Source organism: Myotis myotis, unplaced genomic scaffold (assembly GCF_014108235.1).
Source record: "Myotis myotis isolate mMyoMyo1 unplaced genomic scaffold, mMyoMyo1.p scaffold_m19_p_5, whole genome shotgun sequence".
NCBI lineage: Eukaryota > Metazoa > Chordata > Mammalia > Chiroptera > Vespertilionidae > Myotis > Myotis myotis.
In genome coordinates this window covers 8,743,483-8,769,814 of record NW_023416357.1, presented here as the reverse complement: position 1 = coordinate 8,769,814, position 26,332 = coordinate 8,743,483, and the positions used below count along the sequence as shown (strand labels likewise).

General features: G+C 44.2%; 1 protein-coding gene and 1 non-coding gene across 2 annotated transcripts in view; one reads left to right on the top strand and one right to left on the bottom strand.

Moving 5' to 3' along the window:
- Nucleotides 1–666: 666 nt before the first annotated feature.
- C7 (complement C7) overlaps nt 667–26,332 on the bottom strand; it is a 47,568-nt gene continuing 21,902 nt past the window's right edge. Inside the window, exons 9-18 of the mRNA XM_036310058.1 lie at nt 25,615–25,728; nt 24,939–25,105; nt 22,480–22,708; nt 20,109–20,286; nt 17,105–17,192; nt 14,818–14,950; nt 11,391–11,582; nt 7,756–7,846; nt 4,685–4,869; nt 667–1,935 (exon numbers count right to left, since the gene is read on the bottom strand). Coding sequence (XP_036165951.1) covers nt 1,754–1,935; nt 4,685–4,869; nt 7,756–7,846; nt 11,391–11,582; nt 14,818–14,950; nt 17,105–17,192; nt 20,109–20,286; nt 22,480–22,708; nt 24,939–25,105; nt 25,615–25,728 — 1,559 coding nt within the window. The 3' untranslated portion in view covers nt 667–1,753. The remainder of the gene's footprint in view (nt 1,936–4,684; nt 4,870–7,755; nt 7,847–11,390; nt 11,583–14,817; nt 14,951–17,104; nt 17,193–20,108; nt 20,287–22,479; nt 22,709–24,938; nt 25,106–25,614; nt 25,729–26,332) is intronic.
- On the top strand, nt 8,536–8,642 carry LOC118657167. Its single transcript, XR_004967897.1, has one exon. It is a non-coding gene; the product is annotated as a U6 spliceosomal RNA (small nuclear RNA).

Below are 26,332 nucleotides of genomic sequence, written 5' to 3'. Positions count from 1 at the left end.
GGATAAAAACCTGTATTATCTTACTTACATGTGGAATCTAAAATAATCAAGTTGATAGGAGCAGAAGTTACAATGGTGGTTGCCAGGAGCTCAGAGGGACAAATGGGGAAATGATGGTCAAGGGTAGCAAGTGTCAGTTATGTAAGATGACTGAGTTCTAGAGATCCACTGTACAGCATACCTGTAGCCATGTGCAAGATATAGTGCTGCTGGCTAACAATACTGGAATGGATGCTTAAATTTTTCTAAAAAGGAAGATCTTATATTGCCTTCCTACAATAATAATAATGGGAGTAGGAGGAGACTTTGGGAATTGATGGATATATTTATGGACTCGATGGGCGTATGCTTCTCCTCAAAGTCATCAAGTTGTGGTATTCATTAAACATGGAAAGCTTTTTATTTTTTATATGCTTTTATTGATTTTTTTTTTGAGAGAGGGGAAAAGAGAGGGATAGAGAGAGAGAAACATTGATGAGAGAGAATCATCAATAGATTGCCTCCTGCACACACACACACCACACTGAGGACCGAGCCCAAAACCCAGGCATGTGCCCTGATCAGGAATCAAATTGATGACTTCTTGGTCCTGGGTCGATGCTCAACTGCTGAGCCACACTAGCTGGGCATGCACTGCTTTTTATATGTCAATCATACTTCAAAAAGTAGCTTAAAAATAAAAATATATTTTAAAAGAACTCATTAACCATTCTTCATGGGAATATTCTTTAAAGTTAAACGTAATACAGATCAAAAATTTCCAAAGGATAGTACCTTCAATTAGTATTTTAATCATTGTCATTTTACATTGTTGCAATGTATTTATCAGTATCAGAAAAATACAGAAATATTATTTGCATATAAAAAAGCATATTTTAAATTCCATTTAAGCCCACTCATTTCATCTCCCACAGCTATTTTCTTTTTGTTTTGTTTTGATAAGGAATAAATTGAATGCCAATGCTTCAAATTGATCTACCTCTATGGCTCCCTGAAAAATCTCGGTGTGTACCCACATCAGAGAAAACTGTTCTCTTTAACATGCAAGCATGCCATACAGGCATGAACTTGATGCTTCCTACCAAGGAAAAGGGGCGAGTGGGGCAAATTGCAGGTCTTGTGTTTGACTCCTACAAAACAAACAAACAAAGAAAAAAAAAAAACAACAAAGAAGACTGAGTTGTATGTGTTCTCAGACAAAAAGGCAGAAGCTGCCCATGCATAGAGCATGTTGAGTTTGGCACCGACAATTCATGTTTCAATCTACATGAGCTAATAGGGTGAAGCACAGGTGTGCTTCTTGAGATGCAAAGATTGCACCTGCCTTTTCCCATTCAAGGTCCCCTTTGTATTCGGTTTCACTGGGGGAGGCCCGCCTCTCTACTCTTCCTGTTTCCTAATCAATTTGCAGAGTGTGTTGGGGCCCCTGGGCGGGGCCAATCAGACTGGAAAGAATCATAGGCTTGAAGGGAGCAACCCTCTAATTTTCCCATTGAAAGTCAAGGTCCAGAGAAGTCAGCGACTTTTCCAAGAACATGCAGAGGCACACGGCTATTCTCCATCCTGACTGATGTTTTAGGAAGAGGAGAACGAGGATCTGAGTCGGGTTTGGCTTGGGAAGGTGGCGGGGAGCCGAGGGGAGCAGGGGGCCCTGGAGGGATGGAGAGACGCTGTCTTTAGTGCTCAATGACCTGATGTCTCAGCGCAGCCACAGCGGTGGCTGATCCCGAGCAAGCCAACAGCCGCCCGGCGCCTACTGGGGTCCCCCCTCACAGGGCTCTATGCTGGTGACGGACACGCTCTGTCCTCGACACATCAGGACACCGGCCTGGCACTCGGTCATCGTCCGCTTGGAGCCATCCACGTCCACGCAGACCGTGCTGCCTTCCTCCTGGCACTCCGAGGCTTCTCTGCATTCACACGCACTGCTCTGGGCTGGAAAAGAAGGAAGACGGGCTCATGGGCACATCGTGGCGATGGCGAGTCGGGGCGTTCCCTCCATGTGGTGGTTAGCGACCCATGGGAGCTCCTGCTTCCAGCGATGGAACCCACCACCCCCTGGCATAGGACCAGGAAAGCCAGGCAGTTTGCTCCGCTCAGAATAGGCAGGTTTGGAAACCGGTGCCAAGCCTGCTGTTACTATCTGGAGCACGTGGGGCAATTCTCCCAAGGCAAGAGCTGTCCAGCTCTGTCCTAGTCCAGGGGGCCGTGCAGGGAAATCAGAACCTGAGTAGGACCTTCAAGCTCCCCAACCAAATGAGGAGACCTCAGCAAAGAACTGGGTGGCAAGGGTCAAACAGAGACAAAGAACCAAAGAATTCAACTGGCATGAGAGAGAGGGCATGCAGCACCAAAGGCCTCATATCACACACACACACACACACACACACACACACACACACACACACACACACACACAAAGCAGAAACAAGCTGTGCAGTGGGCTCTGAGTGCTCGACGTGTCGAGGCTGGACTACACCAGCCAGGCGTCTCCAGAGGAGAGTGACAAGGTCAGCCAGCCAGTCGTGGTGACTGCCAAACCCAAAGTGACCGAGACATGGCTAGAGTTACAAATGTCATTGTCTGTGCTGCGTACCCCAACTGGCAGACACCTTACAGATCCCACAGTCCACCTCCCACACTTACAGTTGGGGAAGCTGAGGACAGGGACCCAGCCCTCCCCCCTTGGTGGTACAGCTGAAACCGTGCAAGGCAGGCCATGCCAGTGGTCATGGTCAAGGTCACTGTTAGTGCCTCTTGGACATAGCACTAAAAATACTGGATCACAACTTCTCGATTCCTTCCAGGAGAAAGTGTCAGCGTGGCACTGTGGGTCTTTAACACTAAACTCCTTTCCCAAAGAAACAGCCTCCCTCAAGCTCCCAGCGCCACTGGCAAGACTCTACGACCTCATGTTGTTTCGTCACACATAGTTTGATAGTTACCTATACTTAGTGGCAAGTCAGACTTCCTTTTAAGAAAGTGATATAAAATTTCTGTTTTTTTTAAATAGTTATTTTTATGAGGCTATTTTTTTATGAAATTGAAACACGCAGATGTGCTTTAGTTATGTTTCTACAAAAAGGTTTTAGACACAATAGAGACTTTCTAGCATGAAGTCACAAGATGTTAAAAATAGTTCAACACAGTAAATACACCTATGCCCTCCCCAGCTCCAGCTACAGAGAGGAGGAGGCAGCTAGCAGGCCTGGAGGGAGCCGTGCTCTGAGATGGCCTTCCCAGCTGACAAGAAGCCAGAGCGCCACCCAGGAAGAGGGTGTGGGGTGAGTCTGTGCCATCAAAACAACTATACCCGACACCAGGTTCTGCTTCCCCAGCCTCACCTCTTCCTGAGCCCGCCCCCCACATCCAGCCCGGGGCCAGCACCCCACTGCTCCTCTCAGTCCTCCCTGAACCCTCGTCAATGGATTGGATCATGACAGGCTCTGTCTCTATGCAGAACACGGGACATGCACACTATGTGGCTTGTGCAATGGCCTCAAGGCTGGGGCCCTGCATCCGTGTCTCCTCTGCCTGGAGGGCCATCCAGTGACCTCTAGAATGGACTGGACACTCATCAGACAGGCTGGGATAAGAAGGCATATTTCCTTCAGGAAATGGCCCACGAGAGAAGTGACCAGGGACCTGAAAGACCATGAGGTGTTTGAAGGCACCTGGACTCAGCTGGGCCTAGGAGAGACCAGTGGCCTTGCTGGCTGTTTGTCGCAGGTATAGCCTTGTTGGTCTGGATTGTCCCTAGAAGCCAACAGCATCACGAGACACTAGATAGGGTCTTGTGGCTCTTATGCCGGAGTGGACCCTGGGGCTGGGGAGAGCACAGTGAGAGGTCATTCATGGAAGGTCATGGGTGAGCTCTGAGGCAGATGTTAGCACTGTAGATGCTGACCCAGCCCTGGACCCTGAAGGTCCTACCCTGATACCACGTCCAGAGCTTAGGAGCAGCCTGGACCGTTGACCCCACCAACTTCTTGCTCAATATGGAGAGGGAACTGCTCTCAGCACCTGGCCCAGATGTGCCTCTGATGGATGGAGAAGGCTCCCTGCCCGCCCAGCACCATGGGGCTCAGTGGGACTTGCAATGGCCCAGGAGGGTCCCCTGACACAAAAAGCTTAGGGCTGAGCCCTTGCCACAGGCCACCTAGCTGCAGCATTGGGTATAGCACCCCTAGAGTTCACTCTGCAAGGTGCCTGGCTGCATGGGGGCAGGGCTGGGCGGAGGGGGGACGGGGGGGGGGGGCTACTCTGCTCTAGCTCTTCTCTCCTGGCAAAGCCCAAACTCCAAGTACATAAGGTGGATAATACAGCGACAGAGCAAAAAGCATGAAGGTAGAATGGGACTCAGGGAGGCCTGGGAGGACATGCAGACCATTGGGAAGGGTTCTTGGCCTCCAGGTACTTGACCCAACCTGCTTCCCAGGGGAGCCAGTGGGGGCGAGTGGTTTGCTCTCAGACCAGTCTGAGTCCTTGACATCCTCAGGGGTCCTCTCTGATCTGCTGCTAGGCTAGAAAACTACATTTTCTAAAACCTCGGCACTATCGCTTTAGCATGTTTACAGTTACAAATCAGAACTTCCCCTTGCTGGTCTCACTTCAGCAGCATATACCAGATTCGTGGAGCATCATATTCTTAAAAAGAAAAGAATCAAAGGAGAAATGCCCTCACCGTCGCATTTCTCCCACAAGGGACACGCGCCGCACGCCTTCTTGGCGGAGGCCGGGGGAGCACAGCTCTCGGAGCCCATCAGGGAGAAGTTTTTACCCTGACATTGGAGGGCATGCACCTTGCAAACCGTCAGAGGCAGTATCCTTTGGTTTTTCTCGTCCCGAGCACATACACCCAAGGAGGACCTGAAACGAATTTTTTTTAATCATATTATTTACCAGCTTTTCATTCTTAAAAGCGGAGGGTGAGAAGTGGCAGGTGAGGCTCTGAGCTCAGGGTCTCGGGTGTCATCGCCCACAGCAAAGAGACAGGAGGGAAACTCACACCTCCTTCCTCACCAGGGCCCAGCCCCACCAGATCTTCTCAATGAACATATTTGGCTCTCTATTTGCTCACAAATTCTAGAAGCTTAGATAGCTAGTCTGGATCTAGTTTCATCTAGATCACAGCAGATGAGAAGAGAAGGCAGCTCTGCTGGGACAGCTGGGGGACTGACCACAGGGAGGGACAGAGAGCACACCAAGATCCAGTCCCAGAGGCTCTGGCGGGACTGGACCACCGGCTGCAGAACACTCACACTCTCCCAGCCCCGAGGCCCTGAGAGTCCCGTTCACAGTTCACAGCTGATGACTGAAGCCTCGAGAAGATGAAACTGTTTCATCGCTAATGGTTGGTGTCTATGTTTACAAAATACTTTAAAAACCTTTCCATAAGTAATTGTTATTTTTTTCTTAAGCATTGGTGTCAAAATGATGAGACCCAACTTGGGAGAAATATAAACAAGCACATCTCCCCCCGCCAGCATGGCTCAGTAGTTGAGCATTGACCTATGAACCAGGAAATCACGGTTCAATTCCCAGTCAGGGCACATGCCCAGATTGTGGGTTCAATCCCCAGTGTGGGGCATGCAGGAGGCAGCCAATCAGTGATTTTCTCTCATCATTGATGTTTCTCCTTCACTCTCCCACTCCCTTTCTCTCTGAAATCAATAAAAATGTATTTAAAGAAATAAAAGCTGGTTTGGCTCAGTGGACTGAGCGTCGGCCTGCGGGCTGAGGGGTCCTGGGTTCGATTCCAGCCAAGGGCACATGCCTGGGTTGTGGGCTCGATCCCCAGTGGGGGATGTGCAAGGAGGCAGCCAATCCATGATTCTCTCTCATCATTGATGTTTCTCTCTCTCCCTCTCCCTTCCTCTCTGAAATCAATTTAAAAAAATACAATAAAATGAACATATGCTCAGGTGAGGATTTAAAAAAATAAATTAAATAAAATAATAAACAAGTGCATATCTGAGTGTTGATGGGTAAGGAAGGCTTTACTGTAGTGAAACCTGGCACAGCAACGCATTTTTGTATAGCAGACCAAGTCTATCTTCACTTGTATATACATTTAGTTCTAATATTTCCTCTCTGACCAAGTAGTAAGTTTACCTGGAGTTGTTTGCACCAGGAAAACAAATCCTGGTGTATCTCCTTTATCTGCTTCTTTAGACTTTAAATAGAGCTACTCAGAGCAGCCTCAGAGGCAGAGACTCTGCAAGGCCACTTTGTGTCGGGATCTGATATGTAATCTCACACACACCACCTCTATAAAGAGCAGGCTGCTGATAAAGAAATGAATCGGAGAATTTGGAAAGATGATGAAAGTGAATCAAAGTAAACAATGATTAATAGAAAATAACAGCCCCCTCAGAATATCTGGGGCCCAAACACCGTTGCCATCCACACTATTTCACTGAGTTCCTCTCTCCTTCACGGGAGAGGTTCCTTCCCGTAAGGTGCCACCACGACCACACTACCCTCTGCAGGTGTTCGTGGAGTTGGGTGTGCACGTGGATGGTGATAATAACTGAAAGCCACGTAAGTGGCCAGTAAATGTGTGTTCTGAGGACGTCCGGGGCCTGGATATCTCCCACGTGCCTCTACAGAGTCACTCTCTCTCTTCTCCACGCTGCCCGGAGGACTGACGGGTAAGACACGTCCCCAGACCTCCTTGTCCTCTAGCTTTGGGGGCATTTCATCGATGGGGTGCGATGGCAGGAGACCGGAAGGGGAAGAGAGTGCAGATCCCCTGGCTCCCTCCTGGGGGATTTCTGAGGTCCTTCCTCCGCTGCCGTCTCCATACCTCCCTCTGTCTCTAGGTTTTCCTAAATGCTCCTCTCTTGATCCTCCAGGCTTGGGCATGGATATATGCCCGAGCTGTGACCCATCAGGACCCTGCCCTGTGGCTTACAGTGTCCTTTCCTCTCCCACACTTCAGTTCATTTGGAAAGACGATGACAGTGAATCAAAGTAAACCCCCTCTGTCCTCATCCAATCCTGCCATCTGAACCTGATGAGGACCATGGTACAGACATCTAGCAACTCCTACAATGGGCTGGTTTCCAGGTGGCTGACAGCTTTTGTTTTATTAATCCTCACCCAGGAGTATTTTTCCACTGATTTTTAGGGAGAATGAAAGAGAGAGGGAAAGACAGAGAGAAACATTGATGTGAGAGAAACACATCGATTGGTTGCCTTCTGCACGAGCCCTGACCATGGCCTGGGCCAGGGAGGAGCCTACAACTGAGGTACTTGCCCTTGACTGGAATTGAACCTGGGGCCCTTTGGTCCACAGGCCAACTCTCTACCCACTGAGCCAAACCGGCTAGAGCCAGTTAGGTGGCATCTTATAAAGCAATCTAGAGACAGACATTTCAAGAATCAGAAAAGCAGCTGCTTTTTTCCCTGTCGGCATTGCTTGGAGAGTTTATGTCTCAGGAGGATTTCAGTCCTACTCCTCTCAAATTTGAAACGCTCAGGTGACACTTTGTCGTTTTGCACCACATTATAGAAAGAACAAGTAGTCGTTCGGCCTCGCTAGCCAGGTGAGAGCACTGCTGATGCCCCAGTTGTCAGCCCAGGTGACAACTTGCCAGGCAAGTAACAGGCAGCGGATCAACAGGTGACAAGGCACAGAGCCTTAGCCCTTGGTAAGCAGCACCTTCCACCAAACAGAGACTAGCATCCAAGAAATCATTCTCTTAATCTTGAGTAAAATGAAACAGAGAAGTGAGCGAAGACAGGGCTTACCGACATTCGTAGGGCATTTTACAAACACATCTGGAATTCTTCACTTTCTCCCAGGGCTGACACCGAGGCACTGCCTGTGTCACAGGGCCATCTAAAAAGGCAAGAGAGTCGTTGGGAGAAGAGCCCCTTCGTGGTAAACAGCGCATCATTTTCAGGGTGAAACTGGCTCTATAATGTTCTCAACACGTTGGCACAGTAAAAATATAAAGCTGGGCCCTAACCGGTTTGGCTCAGTGGATAGAGCGCCGGCCTGTGGACTGAAGGGTCCCAGATTTGATTCTGGTCAAGGGCACGTACCTTGGTTGCGGGCACATTCCCAGTAGGGAGTGTGCAGGAGGCAGCTGATCGACGTTTCTCTCTCATCGATATCTCTAACTCTCTATTCCCTCTCCCTTCCTCTCTGTAAAAAATCAATAAAATATATTTTTTAAAATTTTTAAATATATATATATATATATATATATATATATATATGAAGCTGGAAAGCATTTTACAAGGGATAGAACATTCCTCAGAGCACCCTACAAATAGCATCATTGGTCCCAGCAGCTGTCGTTCCTCGAGCATTTACTATCAGCTATGCACTTCTTATACACTGAGATATCTAACCTCCCTAACAAATGCCCATCTAAGAGATGAGGATAGTAAAGGTCAGAGAAGTTATGAAGTTGGTTCTACTTCACAGATTTAATAGGTTGGCCAGGCCAGGATTCAAGTTCATGCTTGTCTGAATCCAAGGCCAGTAGAGCAGGCTCCTTTTTATCAAAAAGTTGGTGCTCAGGGCTCACTTTGGCAGCACATATACTAAAATAGGAACGATTCAAGGAAGATCAGCTTAGGCCCTGCTCAAGGGTGGCATGCAAATTCGTCATAGACACAGACTACAGAGTGGTCTGGAGACATTTTGGGTTGTTACACTAGAGGACGCTACAGACGTCCAATGGGTGGAGATCAGGGATGCTGCTAACTACTTCACAACGTATAGGACAGGCTCCCACCTGGAATGAATTACCAGGCCCATCATTCCAATCGTGTTGGAGTTGAGAAATGCTCATCTAAATGTACCAAAACTAAAGTTCAGGGCTAAAGCCATGTAAATTATTTATGCATTTTGATTAGAACATCGTTTGGTAATCATTCTTAAGGATGAAATTTCAGATTTTAAATATTTTCTAAACATTATTATAATGTCCTTGTGAAAATTATTTATAGAATTACCTAGACCAGAACTTTTGCATTTAAAAAGAGCATAACTTTGTTTTCTTTGTAGCTCAATTAGCCAAATAAGCATTCTCTTAGGACTCACGTAGAGTATGTACCTTTACTATTTTAAAGCCAGATCATCTCCACATCAAGAGTAAACCCTGACTGGGCAGGGAGTAAGGGTTTAGTGTTTAATAGGTACAGAGTTTCCGGTTGGAGGATGAAAAAGTTCTGGCAATGGTGGGTGGTGATGGTTTCAACAATAAAGGGAATGAACTCAATGCCACTGAACTGTACATATTTAAACAAGATTAAAATAGTAAATGTTATGGTATGTATAGTTTACCACAATAAAAAAGACTACGTATGGATTCAGTAGGTATTTTAAAACATTAACTTTAGCCGAGCCGGTGTGGCTCAGTGGATGAGCACTGGCCTATGATCAGGCTTGATTCCTGGTCAGGGTACATGCCCAGATAGTGGTCTCGATCCCCAGTATGGGGTGGGCAGGAGGCAGCCAATCAGTGATTCTCTCTCACAATTGATGCCTCTCTCTCTCTCTCTCTCTCCCTTTATCTCTGAAATGAATAAAAATTAAAATAAACATTAATTTTGGAGGCTGACAAGCCTGGAATTTTTTACTGATTATGGGCTTATTTTAAGGGAAGTTATTATTGTTATCAACATCTTCCCAAAAACATGCAGGTCTGAAAAACATCCTTCATTCAAACTACAATAGAATTTGCTACTGAGTGGGAGAAATTTTATACCAAATTGTGCTATAATAGGGCTGAGGCAGACATTTGAGAAAGACAAGTATATAATTTCCTTTGGAATGAAGGAGCAACCTCATCAACCCTACATTGTTCTCTTTACTTTTAGAATCACCCGTCTATTGCATGGATATTCCAAATAAATTTGTATTTCTGCTTCAGTGCATATAGGAGAAAAAACACCCCTACCCAGTTTGGCTCAGTGGAGAGAGCGTTGACCTGCAGACGAAGGGTGCCAGGTTCGATTCTGATCAAGGGCACATACTTCGGTTGGAGGCTCGATCCCCAGTAGAGGGCATGCAGGAGGCAGCCAATCAATGATTCCCTTACATCTTTGATCTTTCTCTCTTTCTCTCTCCCTCTCCCTTCCTCTCTCTGAAATCAATAAAAATATTTAAAAAAAAAACACAAAAAAAACCACCTGTCTCTGATATGGGCCTTTGGCAGCCAAAGAGCAGGTGGTAGCTGGTGGGGTGGGCATTCCATTAGACAGGCTGCCCTGCTGTCCTGTCCTCTATAATCTACTTAAACAGTGGTTCTCAACCTGTGGGTCGCGACCCCTTTGGCGGTCGAATGACCCTTTCACAGGGGTCGCCTAAGACCATCCTGCATATCAGATATTTACATTACGATTCATAACAGTAGCAACATTACAGTTATGAAATAACAGCGAAAATAATGTTATGGTTGGGTCACAACATGAGGAACTGTATTTAAAGGGCCAGAAGGTTGAGAACCACTGACTTAACGCCACAGCTGTGGCTGCATCCGTCACAGGGGGCTCCATGCAGCCTGCTTTTTGTCATTGTGACCACCTAAGTCACCTCATAGTGTCACTCATGGAATCTAGTACTTCATTCTCACTGGCAAAGACAAATTTCAGCACTGGGCTCAAAATCGTACACTAGGGAAATAAGAATACCATATAAAATGGAATGCAAAATTGTTTCTTCTTTCCTGTTTTTAATTATTCCAAACACATTTTTTATTTATTTAAAAAATGCAAACAAGAAAGAAGAGGTTCTTTTAAAAACAAATCCATCTCATCTACAATATCTCTTAAAAAGAAATAGTTTGGCTTTCCAAACCTCTTCCTCCGTTAATTTCCTTGAAAAACCATTTTAATTTGCCTAATGTTCAAAATAATAGACTTTTGGTTTTACACTATTAAGAACAACTTTGCAAACCACAACATATTTTCTTCAATAACCTCTGCTTTGTAAAATGCTTTTAATTTTCTATTTCAATAATACGAATAAAATCTCTGAAAGCCCATAAATAAAACATACAACATCTTATATAACTTATTATCTCAACTTTGGACTACATTAAAGTACATTTAAAAATCAGAAGGAAACCAAAAATAAGCTTTTCAAAATATTTTTCCTTGGCACTGTAAGTGATACAAAGCTAAACTTTGATATAAAGGATTTCAGTTCAAATTCAAGAATCACCAGGGGTATCCTTGCCTTTCTTTGCATTCCATGAATCTATCTGTGCCATGTAAAAAAAACCTGCTATTTGTTCTATGAACTGACTGCCTTCTCATGGCAGGCAGAGGCAAAGGCAATTATGGTGACTCAAGGCCTTAAAGGACCGCCGCAAAGACTGTCACGTGCTTGGGTGCAGGTGTCCTCAAACCGACCTGGGACTGCTCACCTCTATGGACACATCGGACATCCTTTATCTCAGGACTCCACTTAAGGCTGGATCCACAGATAAATGTCGAAGGACCTTCTAATGACATGCCACGTGAACAGGAAAAGGTCACCTTGTCGCCAACTGCGTAGGAAGGTTTCTGGGGATGACTCTGTATGCCGTCCGTCAGTGTTGGTAGAACACAGACAATTCCTAAAGATGGAAAAAGAAGAAGAGCAGAATACAAGGGCCATTGATTTCCTAAACCATCTTTGTAAAAACATGACCTCCTTGAATGCCACTGTTAGACTTGCTCTGCTTTTTCACCTTGGAAGACAAGAAAAAGAGGTGAGCTCACTCTTAGGGTGCCCACAAAGACATGTCCCACCGGGACCCACATGTAATTGACCAATGAAAGACTGAAGACCAAAACAGTTCCCACCCACAAAGCAATGTGACAACTTAAAATACATGAGCCTTATAAACTGAGACCCGAAGTCCAGCCTGCTGTCCAAACCAGACTTTTCACAGCCGCCACGAATCTCTCCAGTCTGGTAGAACTTGCGCGGGAACTGTGTTTATTTGTGTGTCATTAGCATGTATCCAGTTGCATATTTTACTAGCTGAATTTTTTTAAAAAACTGCCTTTAACCTTGCAAACATAAATGTGTTAAATGTTATTTGGTTTCCAATCTTTATTCTTTCTTGCTTGGTTATGTTTATTAGTTCAAACTTCCTACTTGAAAAAGCAGCAAAGAGAAAACTGAGAACTCAGCATACATTTTTATGGAAAGCAAGTCAGATTTCACAATTTTTTAAAAAAATTTTGGCAATCTCTCTAATGGACCTTGGACAATAGTCTACAAACTACTGCTCTATTTCTGCACCATTTTCATCAGAAAATCCATTTATTCATTCATTCAAAACAGCATCTATTGAGTGCCTCTATTTTGCCAAGAATGTTGTGTGCTGCTGGGGATACAAGTTATGAGTCAGGTTTTGAAGGCCTGAGATTCCAGAGAGAAAGGAAGACTAAATGGTTACAGCACTTGGTGGTGCCTTTCTCCTTGAGGTATTTGTAAACTTGGTGGGGAAAATGCTGAAAGGCTGCTACACAGAGGAGAAAGCTGCAGCTCAGAGGCTGGGAGACAGGCATGAAGGCAATGATTCAACAACTGGAGTTTTGGGGCTAGGAGAGCAGAAACTAGAGTCCAGTCCTGCTGAGAAGCGACCTAAGTAGAAATTCCATGTCAAAATTTCCACTGGGATCCGTTCACTAATGGCCACGCACTAGGAACAAAGGTAAGCTGGGCAGGAACCAGCCTCACTGCTTGCCAGGCACAGAACTGAATCTCCTCTCCAGGAAGATACCATCATCCAGAGCCTCAAGTCATTTCTCTAATTTTCACACCTTTAGTCTGGCGTTCAACCAAAACTAATCTAACGTTTAAAAAGATAAGAATTCCCAGCTCGCTCTCCCTCCTGGGAGCCCGCCCGCCTTTCGCCTTTCCCTTTGCCTTGCTCTCTCCTGAGCTCCAAGGGTCCTTCTTGTTCTTGTATAACTTTTCTCCTGATTCCATGCCCAGCTGGCTCACTTTTCCTACCTCTGTAAATTTCTAAATAAACTTTCTCTTATAAATAAATAAGATTTGACCAAAATTTAAAAAGACTATAGAAGCAGACCCACAGCAGATCCAGATAAAGGGATTAACGAACGTGGTCCTTGAAATAACTATGATTAACATGTCAAGGGGGGAAATAAATGACAATATGGGTGATTTCAACAGAGAATTAGAAAGTGTAAAAAAAGTAGATAAATGGAATATCTAGAATTGGGAAAAAACTAAGAACTCAATAGGCTTCTTAAAAGCACATAATATATAACTGTACAGAGAATTAACAAACTTTAAGATAGGTCAATAGAAAATATTTAGAATGAAACTGGAAGAGGGAAAATGATATAAAACAAAGACAATAACATACATAATATATGTAGTCTAAAAATGTATCGTTTGTGTCTCAAGAGGAGAGATGAGCAAGACTGGGAAAGAGGTAATATTTTAGGACACATGGTCAAGAGTTTTCTAAAATTGTCAGAGAACATTACAGCACAGGTTCAAGAACTGCTTTGAGTATCATCCAGCCTGAGACAAAGAAAATCATTCCGAAACACATGGGAAAGAGTTGCTTCTGAAAAACAAAGACAAAATCTTAAAAGCAGACAGACAGGAAAAATATGATTTCAAAGGAGACACAGTAAGTCTAAGAACTGACTTATCACTCAAAAACAGTGAAGTTAGAGGCAATGTAATGAAATCTTCAAAGGGTTTAAAGAAAATAAGTGCTAACTTATAATTCCTTACCCAATAAAAATATCCTTCAAAAATGAAGGCATTTTAAGATGAACAAAGACTAGAATGGTTTTTCACCAGTAAACTCACAATAAAGGAAAAGAAGCTCTTCAAGCATAAGTATTGGATTGATCTTTTCATAGAACCAATTTGGGGCTTTATTACTCCTAGCTAGGGAATATTTGCATTTATTTTCAGTAATTTCTGCTCAAGGACTTCAGAGACAGACAGAAATGAGAGGTCCTACAAACCAATAAGACAAAGACAGACTAATCTTAAAAAAATGGACAAAAGATTAGATAGCCCCTTCACCAAAGAGGATATCCAAATGGCCAATAAACATGTGAAAACAGGCTTAACATCACTACACCTCAAAAAATATTTAAAAATACAAGTTAAAAAATAAGATATCTCTATATACCAGTATAGCTAAAAAGAATTTAAGGATAAATGCTATCAAGTGTGGATGACGATACAGAGCAACCTTAACTTCTCAGATTCTGGTAGGGATGTAAACTGTATGATTACATGGAAGATGGTAGCATATTTTAAATTAAAGTAGAAATTGCACTATATACCCAAGAGAAAAAATGTGCATGTGCTCACTAAAGTGTTCCTTGCTTTGCACAGACGAATTGATATAGAAAAAGTATAACCCTACACTATGTCCGTGAGAACAAACTAATATGGCAGCACAACTGAGATGGAAGCCAGAGTAATGTTAAGGTGACAAGATGCCTATATCTGAACAGAATAGGATCCAAAGCATCTAAAGAAGTAGAGTGATTGTGGTATACACCTAGTCATTGAACTTCACAGGATGTCCTGATGGTCTTAGCCAGATCTGAGCTTCCTGGCCAATTCCAATGTCCCGGAAAATTTAAAATCACAAAATGTGCCATACCTACCAGGAGTTCCATCAGCTAAAGAATGCTGAGGGCTTTTTCAAGGCACTCCTGAAACTTAGGCAGGGTCATAGGAGCCTTTCAGAAAAGGGAGGTCAAGACATGGCACACATGGTAAGCGATTATCTTGATTCATTGTCTTACACATTATTATCTCGTCTTAAATTTTATACAATTGCCAAGGCCACTCACTCTGACAATGCCTTTCCCCGGTGAGCCACTGTAAGTCATCTCCACATCTGGCAACAGGGTCTCCAACCAGAGAGTATCCTTCCCTGCAGGTGTAGACTATGTTTTTCCCAACAGGAAACGTGGTATCTTCATTCTAGACAGAAATACAACAGAGAGAAAGAGTCTGCCCAGTTTGCAATAACACAATGTTTCTTTAGATATATTTGGTCTGTAAACCATGCCTTCTTTTAATCATTAGGCAACCTGCATTCAAATAGCTGATTTTAAAATTGTCTATAAAAGGGTTTTCTTGTTTATAGTTCTAGCCAACAACACTGATCCCACCATCAATGGAAATAAAGCCAGTAATGCCACTGTACTATGACTTATTGATTGTTCTCTGTAGTAAAAATTTGACTAAAAGTACTTTAGTACACACTGCCCAAGTAAGTTCTTTCCCTTAAACTTTCAGTTAAAGTCAGTTTCCTATCAGATTTGGGAAACATCCTTGTCAGTCAACCCTTCGTAGAAAGGTGTTAAGGGCTTTTCATGGGCAATACTGCCTGATGAATGCTGGTGTGAACTGACAGGTTGAAATCCCTTTAGCATGTTCGTGAAAGTTTAAGTTTCTTCCAAAAATCAACAGGGGGAAGCATAATGTTGATCTTATCCCACCCCACCCTGTAAGGAAAGTGCTGTTGGGCTGGGTCAGACATAAGGGCATGTCATTAGTCTAGAATGCCAAGAGGTGAGCTTTGTTGGTGAAGCACAGGAGAATTTGAAGTCTGAGCTTCAGGTGAGCAATCATGCTTGTTTGGGGTCTCTCTGGGTTCCTTTTCTTATCCTGCTGATCTCTTCCACCCAAAGGTACGGTAAAGAAACCAGCCTGGGAGAGGGCTTGGCGCTGGGCCAACTATGCTGTAGGCATAAGAACAAGATTCCTTGGTGCCTCCTTCTTCTCATTGCCAGTCTGGCTCATCATGGACGTTGGTAGGAAACAGAGGCCCAGATTGGTGTGGAGGTTTGAAAAAAATGGGAATGGACACTGGATCTGCTTTTCCCTACAAATGGGAATCCCATATAACAAAGTCAAGCTCAACACTTGTGTAAACCTGGCTCTATTTCAGAACTGTTAGCAGCAATTTAGAAAAATATAGACTCTGGGGATCTACCCTAAACCTACAGAATGCGAAAAAATTGGAAGACAGGGGCAAACAGACATCTCTATCATTATGGTTCTGGGTGGCTGTGACGTAGCCCATCCACGGGGCAGTGTTCGTAACCACCAGCTCCTTACAGGGCAGCCCATGTATTGGAGTTTGGGACAGCAGCCTCAGCATTTGCTAAAGGAAAATAGTCTCCTTGGCCTCATTCTCTGAGCATGTGCTACCTTCAGGAACTTCATGGACTATGGTGACTGCAGTGGGACAAAATGAGTGTCAGTCATACTAGGTCCCTCTCTCTCTATCTCTCTCTCTCTCACACACACACACACACACACACACACACACACACACACTGCTTTTCCACTTCCCAATATTGCCTACATTTGGGAAAATTTGAGCAAATCTCAGTGTATGTATGTTCTAGGGCAAAATTGTTCGTGGAGAACGCAAGACTGGCCACAGAGAACGCTGATGAACATCTCCTGTGTGAGCCAAGAGGAGGCTTCACTGAGTCTGAGGCCCAAGTCTCATCATGACAAGGAGTGAGAAGGGAACAAATTCAGAGCCCCCAAGCCAGGAAAATTCCCAAGAATGACAAGTAGCAGCTGACTCGTGTTCCTTCCTGAACAAGAAAATTGCTTAAAGAACAATGACCCATATCTCACCAACACTCACTAATTGTCTGATTGGCTCCTGGAATAAACCTAATACTTCATCCTAGACTCCATGTTTATGAGACTTTTTTTCAAAGACTTCTTTCAGTGCAAGAACAGGGGAAGTCCTCATGTTGAAGAACTTGCTTATAGATTCCTATTTGAGTGGAAATGGAAATGTTTAGCTGCCCTCTGGCATGACTGCATTTCTAATTCATTGGGTGGCAGATATTGATTTACCTTGCCACAGAAGATGTACTGACTTCTGCAGAATTCTAAACGCTTTCGGCCAAAGAACAAAAGTCTAAAACTCTCATCACTAAAACTAAGATGCACACATAAAATGTTTACAGCTCTGTTTCCTTGTGGAAGAAGGACATGGATTATGAGAACAGTGGAGATGCAGAACTTGATGCAAAGAGTATGTGTAAAGAAAAAAAAAAAAAAATATATATATATATATATATATATATATATATCATAACCAACTTGAACAAATCCGTTGTCCAAGGCAGGGGGTGGTGGACAGAATTCCGTTGGACCTGAAGGCAAAGGAAAACAATGGGGTTCAAGCAATCTGGAAGAGAAAGAAAAAAATATATAATTAATGTGATGAATTTCCACAGTATAATCAATATTTTGCACCGCAGCAAATTTTTTATTTGCATCTGAAAAGATTGTGTTCATGTAAGCAGGTTAATGTGATATTTTTGCCATGGTCAGGATCAAATATCTGACCACAACCTGTGATAGAAAACTCAAACATAAACTCAGGCTTGCAAAAGATAGGTAAGTGGCCAGTAGTAGGGGAAAAATAACAGCAGAAAGGAAAGTCATTCTTTGGGCAACACACCTACTTATGAAGCTTTCAGAGGTCACCTGTCTCAGACCTACTTTTTCTCCTGCTGGCTGGTTCTGAAATTCTTTTAACACAGAATTAATTCTGTATTAAAAATAAAGTGCCCTGCCCTAGCCGGTTTGGTTCAGTGGATAGAGCATCAGCCTGCAGACTGAGGGTCCCGGGTTCGATTCTGGTCAAGGGCACATGCCCGGGTTGTGGGCTCGGTCCTCAGTAAGTGAGCATGCAGGAAACGCCAATCCATGATTCTCTCTTATCATGGATGTTTATAACTCTCTATCCCTCTCCCTTCCTCTCTGAAATCAATAAAAATATATATTTTTTAAATAAAATAAAAATAAAAACCAATGGAAAAAATATCCTTTGATGAGGATTAAATGAAAGAATGAATGATAAATAAATAAGAGGATACCATTTATATATATATATATATATATATATATATATATATATATATATATATATAGCAGAATTGATCCCCAGTGTGGGGCGTGTAGGAGGCAGCTGATCTATGATTCTCTCTCATAATTGCTGTTTCTATCTCTCTCTCTCTCTCTCCCTCTCCCTTACTCTCTGGAATCAATAAAAATATATTTTTAAAAAATAAAAATAAGGTAATTAGAATTAGTGATCCTGCAAAAGAAGTAAGACAAAATAACAACACTCTGCTTATGTAATACTTTCAACAATAAAGATTTAAAAAACACTTCTGACTGAGCATGCACTGTGCCTAGGCTCTTGGCAGTCACTCTACGGATGTGTGTTGCCTCAGTTCACTGTAATCTATGAGACGTGTGGAGTAAACAAAGGCTTGGAGAGTTGGAATAAGTTGTCCAAGGTTATAGAGTAAAAGATATCAAGGCTGGATCATGTCTAATTAGTCAGGCTCTTAAAATCATGCTCTCTCTACTTCTCACAAGGCAAACCCTAGAGGGAGCTCATAACAGTGACAGCAATGACAGCCACCAGGAAGCAGTGTTTTCAATAGTGCCTCTGAGGCTCGTGTATCGCCACTATGGCCTGCACTCCAGGGACACGGAATCTGAGGGAAAGCATTAGACATGGCCTGAGTGCGGCCTCCTTCCAGACTCAGATCCTCAGGCTCTCGCCACCTTCTGAGGAGGCTCAGAAATGTGACGTTTTCATCATTTTCCTCTTCATACTGAAGAGGAGGACATTTTTCCTCCTCTGAGCACCAAGAAGAGTGAAAATCCCTCCAGTGCCTTCCTTAGGGTGCCCCTTCCCATCAAGCTTTGTGTCTAAAGGCAGGGGAAGCGATCCAGCGGGCAGCGACCTCCTGAGAGACCTCCTCTTCCCAGAGGCACCCACCCTGAGGCCAGTGCTGTCTGCTCACCAAAATCCCACATGTTTCCCACCTTCCTCCGTCAGGAGGCATTGCTTACGTCAGATGAGGAGGCACCGAAGACCTGGGAACAAGGCATCACACCTCCAGACACCCAAGGGTCACACTTTCTTCCATTCCCATGACCTTCACATTATCTGACTAGAACATGTTGCCAATCCCCGATTGGAAGAGGTTAGTAAGGACAGTGAACACAGTGGGGGGTGGCATAAAAAACCACTGACCCAGGGGTACGATTCATCAACTAGGCATCTTTGAGAGAGTATTTGCAAGGTCCTGGCAACAAGAAGTGAGTGTGAAATGACAGTCAAGATGTTCACCTTCTCTGGTGCCGACATAGAGACCGGGTCATGCTCTTTTATTTCGATGGTGACCCTGAGAACTGCGATATCTTTTGCCAGGCTCGTGAGTAAAAACTGGAGGTAAGACGTGTCAATACCAGAAACTATTGAGATTTTAGATCCTTTGCCAAAACTGTGATATATTCCCCACAATTTAGCTTTTAGGAACTTAAACTGCTTAAAGAAATTGCATCCAAAGATTACGGGTGGGGGATTTTTAAAGTATGTCCCTGTTCAAGTGGAGGTCAGAGAATCCCAACTAAAGGAATCCTGGGCTGATGGAGAAGACAGCTGTGCATTGAGCAAAGGGGCTAATTTGAAGATTCTGACTCCAACTCAGGAGGGACTAAGACAGTGGAAGGAATCACAACGTGCTATTCCCTCAATAAAAAATGTTTGACTTTTTTAAAAAAAATATTAGCCATCTTAAGCATCTGGCCTATGGTTCATCCTAAATAAAAAAATAAATGAGGAGTGGTATGTCTGAAAAATCATACAACTATTATTGAATACTTACTCCATGCCAGGCTTAATCTCACTTATAGCCTATTATCAATTTATCTACTATGAAGATCTTAACTTTAGAGGTGTGGCAAGGACCTTGCCCAGGTCACACAGCACGGAAGTGGCCAATCTACTTGGTGTCAACACCACCGCTCATATCTATGGGACCACACTGCCTCCCAGCTCCCCAGCCTTTTATAACGATGAATCAGGAAAACTTGAAACATGAGTGCAAGGTGGCCAGACCAGGCCTCCATCCTTCAACTGATCCCTGTGCTAAAGGGCAAGGCAATCATTGATAAAAAATAAAATAAAATAAACGACTGTTTCACGTCCAAATCATCTAGTAGTAGCCATCGGGTAGCTCATGCAAACTGCAGGGACACTGTGTCCTATGTAATGGCCAGGAGGTCTGGTCCCCCTCACCGAAGATTCTTCAGCTCCTCGTCCTCCTCTCCGCACTGCCTGCTCTCCGACGGTTCTCCAATACAGGACTCCCCGCCCCCACTGGGAGGTGGGTTATTGCATTCACGGCGCCTTGTTCTCCTTCCGTCAACACAGGGGCTCCAAGAGGACCAGCAGCTCCAACCTCCATCCACCTTTCCTGTAAGAGAAGAGGAAGGTCAGGAAGAACTTGCAGAAGGGGTTTGCGGAGCTCACTGCGCCGCTCCCTGCTCCATGGTCCTTGGGGGAGGGGACGTCAGGGGATTTATTACATTGGGCTTTCACTGAGGTCCTCTACAATGCCAGCGGTCTCTGCACACTGACCAGGGCTGTCCATACCATGGCTGCATTAACAAACTTCTTGCAATAACATCTTAAATGTGTTTATCGTTTTAAAACCATTTCAAAGTACCACGTACATTCCATCATCACAAGAATGAGGCCAGGTGGGCAGGAGGTCAGTCACCATTTTTGTGTGAAAGGTATGGAATCTGACAAAAGTAGTTGAATGCCATGCCCGATGCCATACTGGCTGCCAAGAGCCACATCCAGACTGTAACTGTGTCTTACAACTGAGTTCAGGTTCTTTTCATCGTGCCACAGGCTCTCAATAAAGCGAATAAGTTGCTCTTGTTAAAGCAGTGATAGGGCATGAGAAGGACATAGTGTACTGGTACCCCAGGCTGCCAAGCCCAGGGCTGGCCCTGTGCAAAGTCGGGAAGTGTGTAAGCAGATGAACTGCTTTTCCTTCCTCTTAGCATCCTTCCCCAATTCTAGACTAGGCACTTCCTCAACCAACCCTGGCACCTTCCACCTCCGGTCTAATGCACGACTCACAGTCTTTTAGTATTTCCCCCATCATATTCCGTGGGGGAGCCAGGGGAGAGCTGGCACCATCTTCTAAGAACTTTGCTTTACTAGTTAGAAACTGCTCTCAGACACCATTCCCCAAAGCATTATTTTCCCATAATAAGTGGGTATGTATACTGGTCCTTAGCTATTTCTACTGTGCGACCTATATCCCTCTTTGCCCCCTATCCCATCTCCCACTCCTCGGTACCACACACCAAAACTAAACTAATTTGTATAATAGTTTACCATGATCTTCCTTATGCTTTCTTCCATCATTAAAAACTGAGTTAATAAAGTAGTCCCCTGAGTATATTAATAAGGGGTAATAATAGCTTGATATATTATGATTGCTACTCCATTCCTCACCAGCTGGGGAAGCTCCCATTTTTATCAAATGACTGGAAATCCAAGCCACAAAGGGAAGAGTCGGGGTGGAATTTCAATTTACCAGGAAGGTAGGCAGGGGAGGCATTTGAAGGCAAGGATGCCTTCCTGGTGCTTTTCTATAAGCAACCATCGTTTAGTCATGTATTTATTCATGTATCAAACACTTAATAAGTAACTTCTATAAAATCAAGCTCTAGGTCAGGCTCTGGAAATAAAGAAAATAAATCAAGTCCTGATCTTAAGAAACAATCTTTCTAGAGCAGCGGTCGCCAACTGGTGGTCCGTGAGGTCCGAAAGGTTAGCAACTGCTGTTCTAGAGAGAGAGAGACATATAAGTAAATATAAAGACAAATGTACATAGTTGTCTCATGCGTGGCCTACTCATAAAGTAACTTCACGGAGCCCTGTTCGAAGTGCTTAAAGCACCAAGCACACTGCCAAGCACACAGCAGATGCTCAGCAAGCACCCATGAATAACTGACGGCAGGACATAATACAAACAGAAGCAGAGCTGTTTCAAGGAGCTGGCCAGCAGAGAGGTTAGGCAGTGCAAGCCCACGCCCCACAGACATGGGTTATGACGGAAACTTTCTGAGACAACAACGGAAGGATGGGAGGTGTTTGGGGCACTAAGCTAGTCTAATGGCAGGTGGGGAATGGCGGCAGGCACGGTGGGTCTGTGAACTCAGACAGAAAAACAGAGACAGACAAGGGCCTTGACCCCAGGGTCCACCATCCGGACATGGAGCGTGGGAGACACTGAATTAAAATGCCCGGTGAGCCCTACTGGTGTGGCTCAGTGGTTGAGCACCGACCTATGAACCAGGAAATCATGTTTGATTCCCAGTCAGGGCACATCCCCGGGTTGTGGACTCAATCTCCAGTGTGGGGCTTGCAGGAATCATCAGATAGATGATTCTCTCTCATCTTTGATGTTTCTAGCTCTCTTTCCCTCTCCCTTCCTCTCTGAAATCAATAAAAATATATATATTTTTAAATACCCAGTGAGATTTCCTCCTCTCCATACACCAAGAAGCGCAATCTCAGGGCTGGAGGGAAGGGGTTCCCCTTTTCGATGGGCCCAGCATAACTAGAGAAGAGTCAGTGCACTGACCTGCTTCATCCCCCACAAGGACTCCATACTCGCAGGCCGCCCCAAACGTGTACGGCTTGCAGTGGCACTGGCACGTGGTGCCCTCCACCGCGGCGAGGCCCCCATTCTGGCAGGGCCGGCAGTGGCAGGGGTCGGTCTCATCCAGGTATTCCTCAAGAGCTCGTCTCAGGTAGAGTCTTTTCACCGCAGCACAGGGGACCTCCTTCACCAGCTCATACAAAGGTGTAAGCTGCACAGGGAAAGACATCCCAGGCAGAAGCCAGGGTTTTAGGCGACAGTATTTATTTTTTTTTTTTTTGACAGTTAAGCTCAAACCCCATGGAAACACTTATGGTAATTCCAATCATTGCTTGTTCAAATAAAAAGAGAAAATAATTCACTTTCCTTGCAAGAGAAATCTAGGAAATATTAGACCAGCTAGAGAAGGAATATTTTTTGTACCTTGTGTGCAGGGATAAAATTCTTAAAACCAAGGAGACATCTATTTTCTAGTTATTGAAAGGTTGTTTTGAAGATAACACATTTTCACCCCCGCAGAGGACAGAGGAAAAGGGGGTGCACTTAGGTTACAGGAAGAGCACATGCAATTCAAGTTAAATGTCCTGCTGCAGAGAGGAGGCCATCACTCTTTCTCCCTGAAGAAATTTAAAACAGGTTTGCATTGTTGCTCTGTGTTGAATATATCCAATGCTTCGAGACCACAGGGGTGCTGGCTAAGTCTTAACAATCTGCTCGCTCAGGAATAAGAAGGCTCTGATTTGTAGAATCAGGGTAACTACTGTCACCATGGCTGATCCCAGGCTACCTCCATGACGGCACACAGCACAGAACTGGGAAGAGATGCGTGTCACTGGCTTTGGAGAGAGTCCATGCAATCTACATGCAGCGCACGACTAAGATTGACGCAGAGAATTGGTCATATTTCCCCCATCTCTGCCCAAGCTCTTCGGAACTGGATGGCATCATACGGCCGTATAGCTGGAACATGCCTCTACTCTCTCTGTTCCTGTCCTGTGCGGCTAATAAATTAGCACAGCTAACTGTGACAGTTACCGTCCTATTGGAAACGTGCAGAGTTGAGAATGAAAAAGAATCTCTGTTCTTTCCTAATCAACTATTCAGGATTTTTGACGATTTGTATGGGACACTGACAATGAAAATAGGCCACGTTGACTCTTAATGAGTGGCACGTGAAGATGAGCGTTCCTGGGGAAACTTCCTCCTCCCCCATCACGCTTATTAGGAGGCAAGTGGGTACAACATGGTGTTGGGGGGCAAGCTGAGAAGCCATTGTAGTCTTTGAGTGTATAACATGTGTCCAGGTTTCTTAATCTCTGAAGGTCAATTTCACCTGGACATTGCTTGACTCCCATGGCAGGGAACAGCTCATAGAATCAATTCTGCTATAGCATTTGTTTTGAAAATATGAATTTGTTCTGTTGAGATGGTCATAGTGAGGAATGATATAAGCATACCACTCACGTTTTGCTTTTTGCTTGCGTACCGTTTTGTCCACAAGAAACACGAGGTGAGCACGGAAAACTGGACATGACTGAACCAAACCACACAGGAATACATAAAACGCACAAACACACGCCTCAAACATCCATCTACTTCACTGCCCACGTGGCACACTACGGCCCTCCACATCCCGTGTCACAGCTGGCTGTCACTTCTGATTGTTCTCTTTCCACTTTACAACAGTTCACAAGCTGTAACTGCTCCGTCACCAGCCACATTTCCCTAGGTAATGCGCCACATTCATTACAGTAAATGCATTTCTTAACAATTGAACATGTATAAAACTGTGCTACTGGCTTTTCTTTTGTTTTGTTTTTTATTTTTGGTGTCTATTTTTTTAAAAAATGAATGTCACAGATTAAATTTTTAGTGTTGTATCCCTAACCCCATTTTCCCCCATAAACCCTGTAGTCTTTTTATTGTGCAATTTTTCCTAGCTCCCTGATTTTTAGGAACACATTGGTTGCATTATAAAAGAACTGACTGTATCAATAAAACATCCTAAACCTCCACCAGCCCAGTTTTGGTCTTAATTTACACGCCTCCAGGCGCTTACAGGCCATGACCACAGGGAGAAGGTGATCTGACGAATATAATGAGCCTGAATGCCTTCCTCTTGCGAGAATCTATAGCTCCTCTGAATGAGGGGACAAGAAAACAATCCAATTTAGGGCAAAAGTTTAAAATACAAATTTTTACATTAATTTCTCTTGGGATTGACAAGATATTTTACTGTTACAACTGAAATATGGACAAGATAACAAACTTTCTGTTTCTTATGATTATGTATGCATTCCTTTTCTCATACAGAACATAAACTGAACTTCAGAAACAGCTAACCACAGCCTTCCCTGTTTAACCAGCTTGATTTAGTCTCACTTTCCCAGTGCAAAGCAACAGGACCACCTTCTGCTGCATGTAAGCGGGGCATCACGCACCTTCTGCTTTATGACCGTGGGAAGATCGGGCACAGAGCGCGCCCAGGAGGAATACCGCTTCTGGTTCCCAGCAGGATTGTCCAGCTCCAGGAAACTAAGGCCAGACACCAAGCCTGGACGGCCCCCTCTGACAAATGGGTCCCCTCGCAACATGTTGCTCTGAGTTCCTGCACAAGGAGAAATCAAATGAAGAAAGTCAGGATCCACACATGAAAATGAGAACCTAAGTGTGAAACATCCATCAAGTATGAAAACACAACCCATCCAACTGTATGACATTCTGGACAAGGCAAAACCATGGAAACAGTAAAAAAAAAAAAAAAAAAAAAAAAAAAAAAAATCAGTGGTTGCCAGGGGTGGGCAGTGGGAGGGAGGGATAGGTGGAGCACAGAGGGGTTTTAGGGCAGTGACGTTATTATCTAGGACACTCTAGTGGTGGATACATGTCATTATACATTTCTTCAAAGCCATAGAAGGTACTACAGCAGGAATGAACCCTCCGGTGAACTGTGGACTTTGAGTGATAATAGTGTGTCAATGTAGGTTCATCCGTTATGACCAGTGTCCCTTATGGGACACTTGCTAAAATGTCAAAGGACTTTGGCGACCAAGAATTAAACAAAGAGAGAGGGTTGGAGGTGAACCTTGTAGTGCATACTGCCGCCTTCTCCTTTACCTGAAGCCCATTTTAAAGCATTTTCCAGCTCCTTGCATTTGCTTGAAGAATACTGAACAAACACAAAGTTGGCACTTTGGGATGAACATGCCTTCATACTTATTGATGAAACACCTGTTGGGAAAAATTAAAAGGTGCTGAGTTTCTGTATTTGTTGAAGACCTTGGAGACGTAGCCAGGTATGATGAGAGTGAGGACCAGAGGATGTCTCCGACTACTGAGCCCGTCTAATCAAGAGTGACATGATACGGACATTTCCAAGTGCTCTACAAGAGTGAATGAAGGGTCAAAAGGGGGATATTTGATTTATGTTTGATATTAAACAAAGGAACAGATACTACACTTGCTTTCAAATGGTTGAGCCAATATTGGCTCCTGTTCATTTTGACCAGAGAGAGAATGAGGTGCTGGTGATTTCTACATGAAAGAGCAGACAGAGCAGAAGTTAAATACCCCAAGGAGTGATATGTTTCACCCATCCATAGTCAGCTTTTCAGGCATAAAGCAAATAGACTAAAGTAGACTGCGATGGCCTCCAGCCATCTACCAGAGACCCCAAAACCTGGGTTCTGGTTCTTCAGCAATTAATTCTTAAAACCCTAGTTCTACAGCCTCTGTCTCTCCATCTTTAACATCGCTAGTTTCTAACATGTCCTTCCCCTGACTCAGAACCTTAGTATGTGAAAATTACCACTCATTAACCAATGCCTTTATTTTT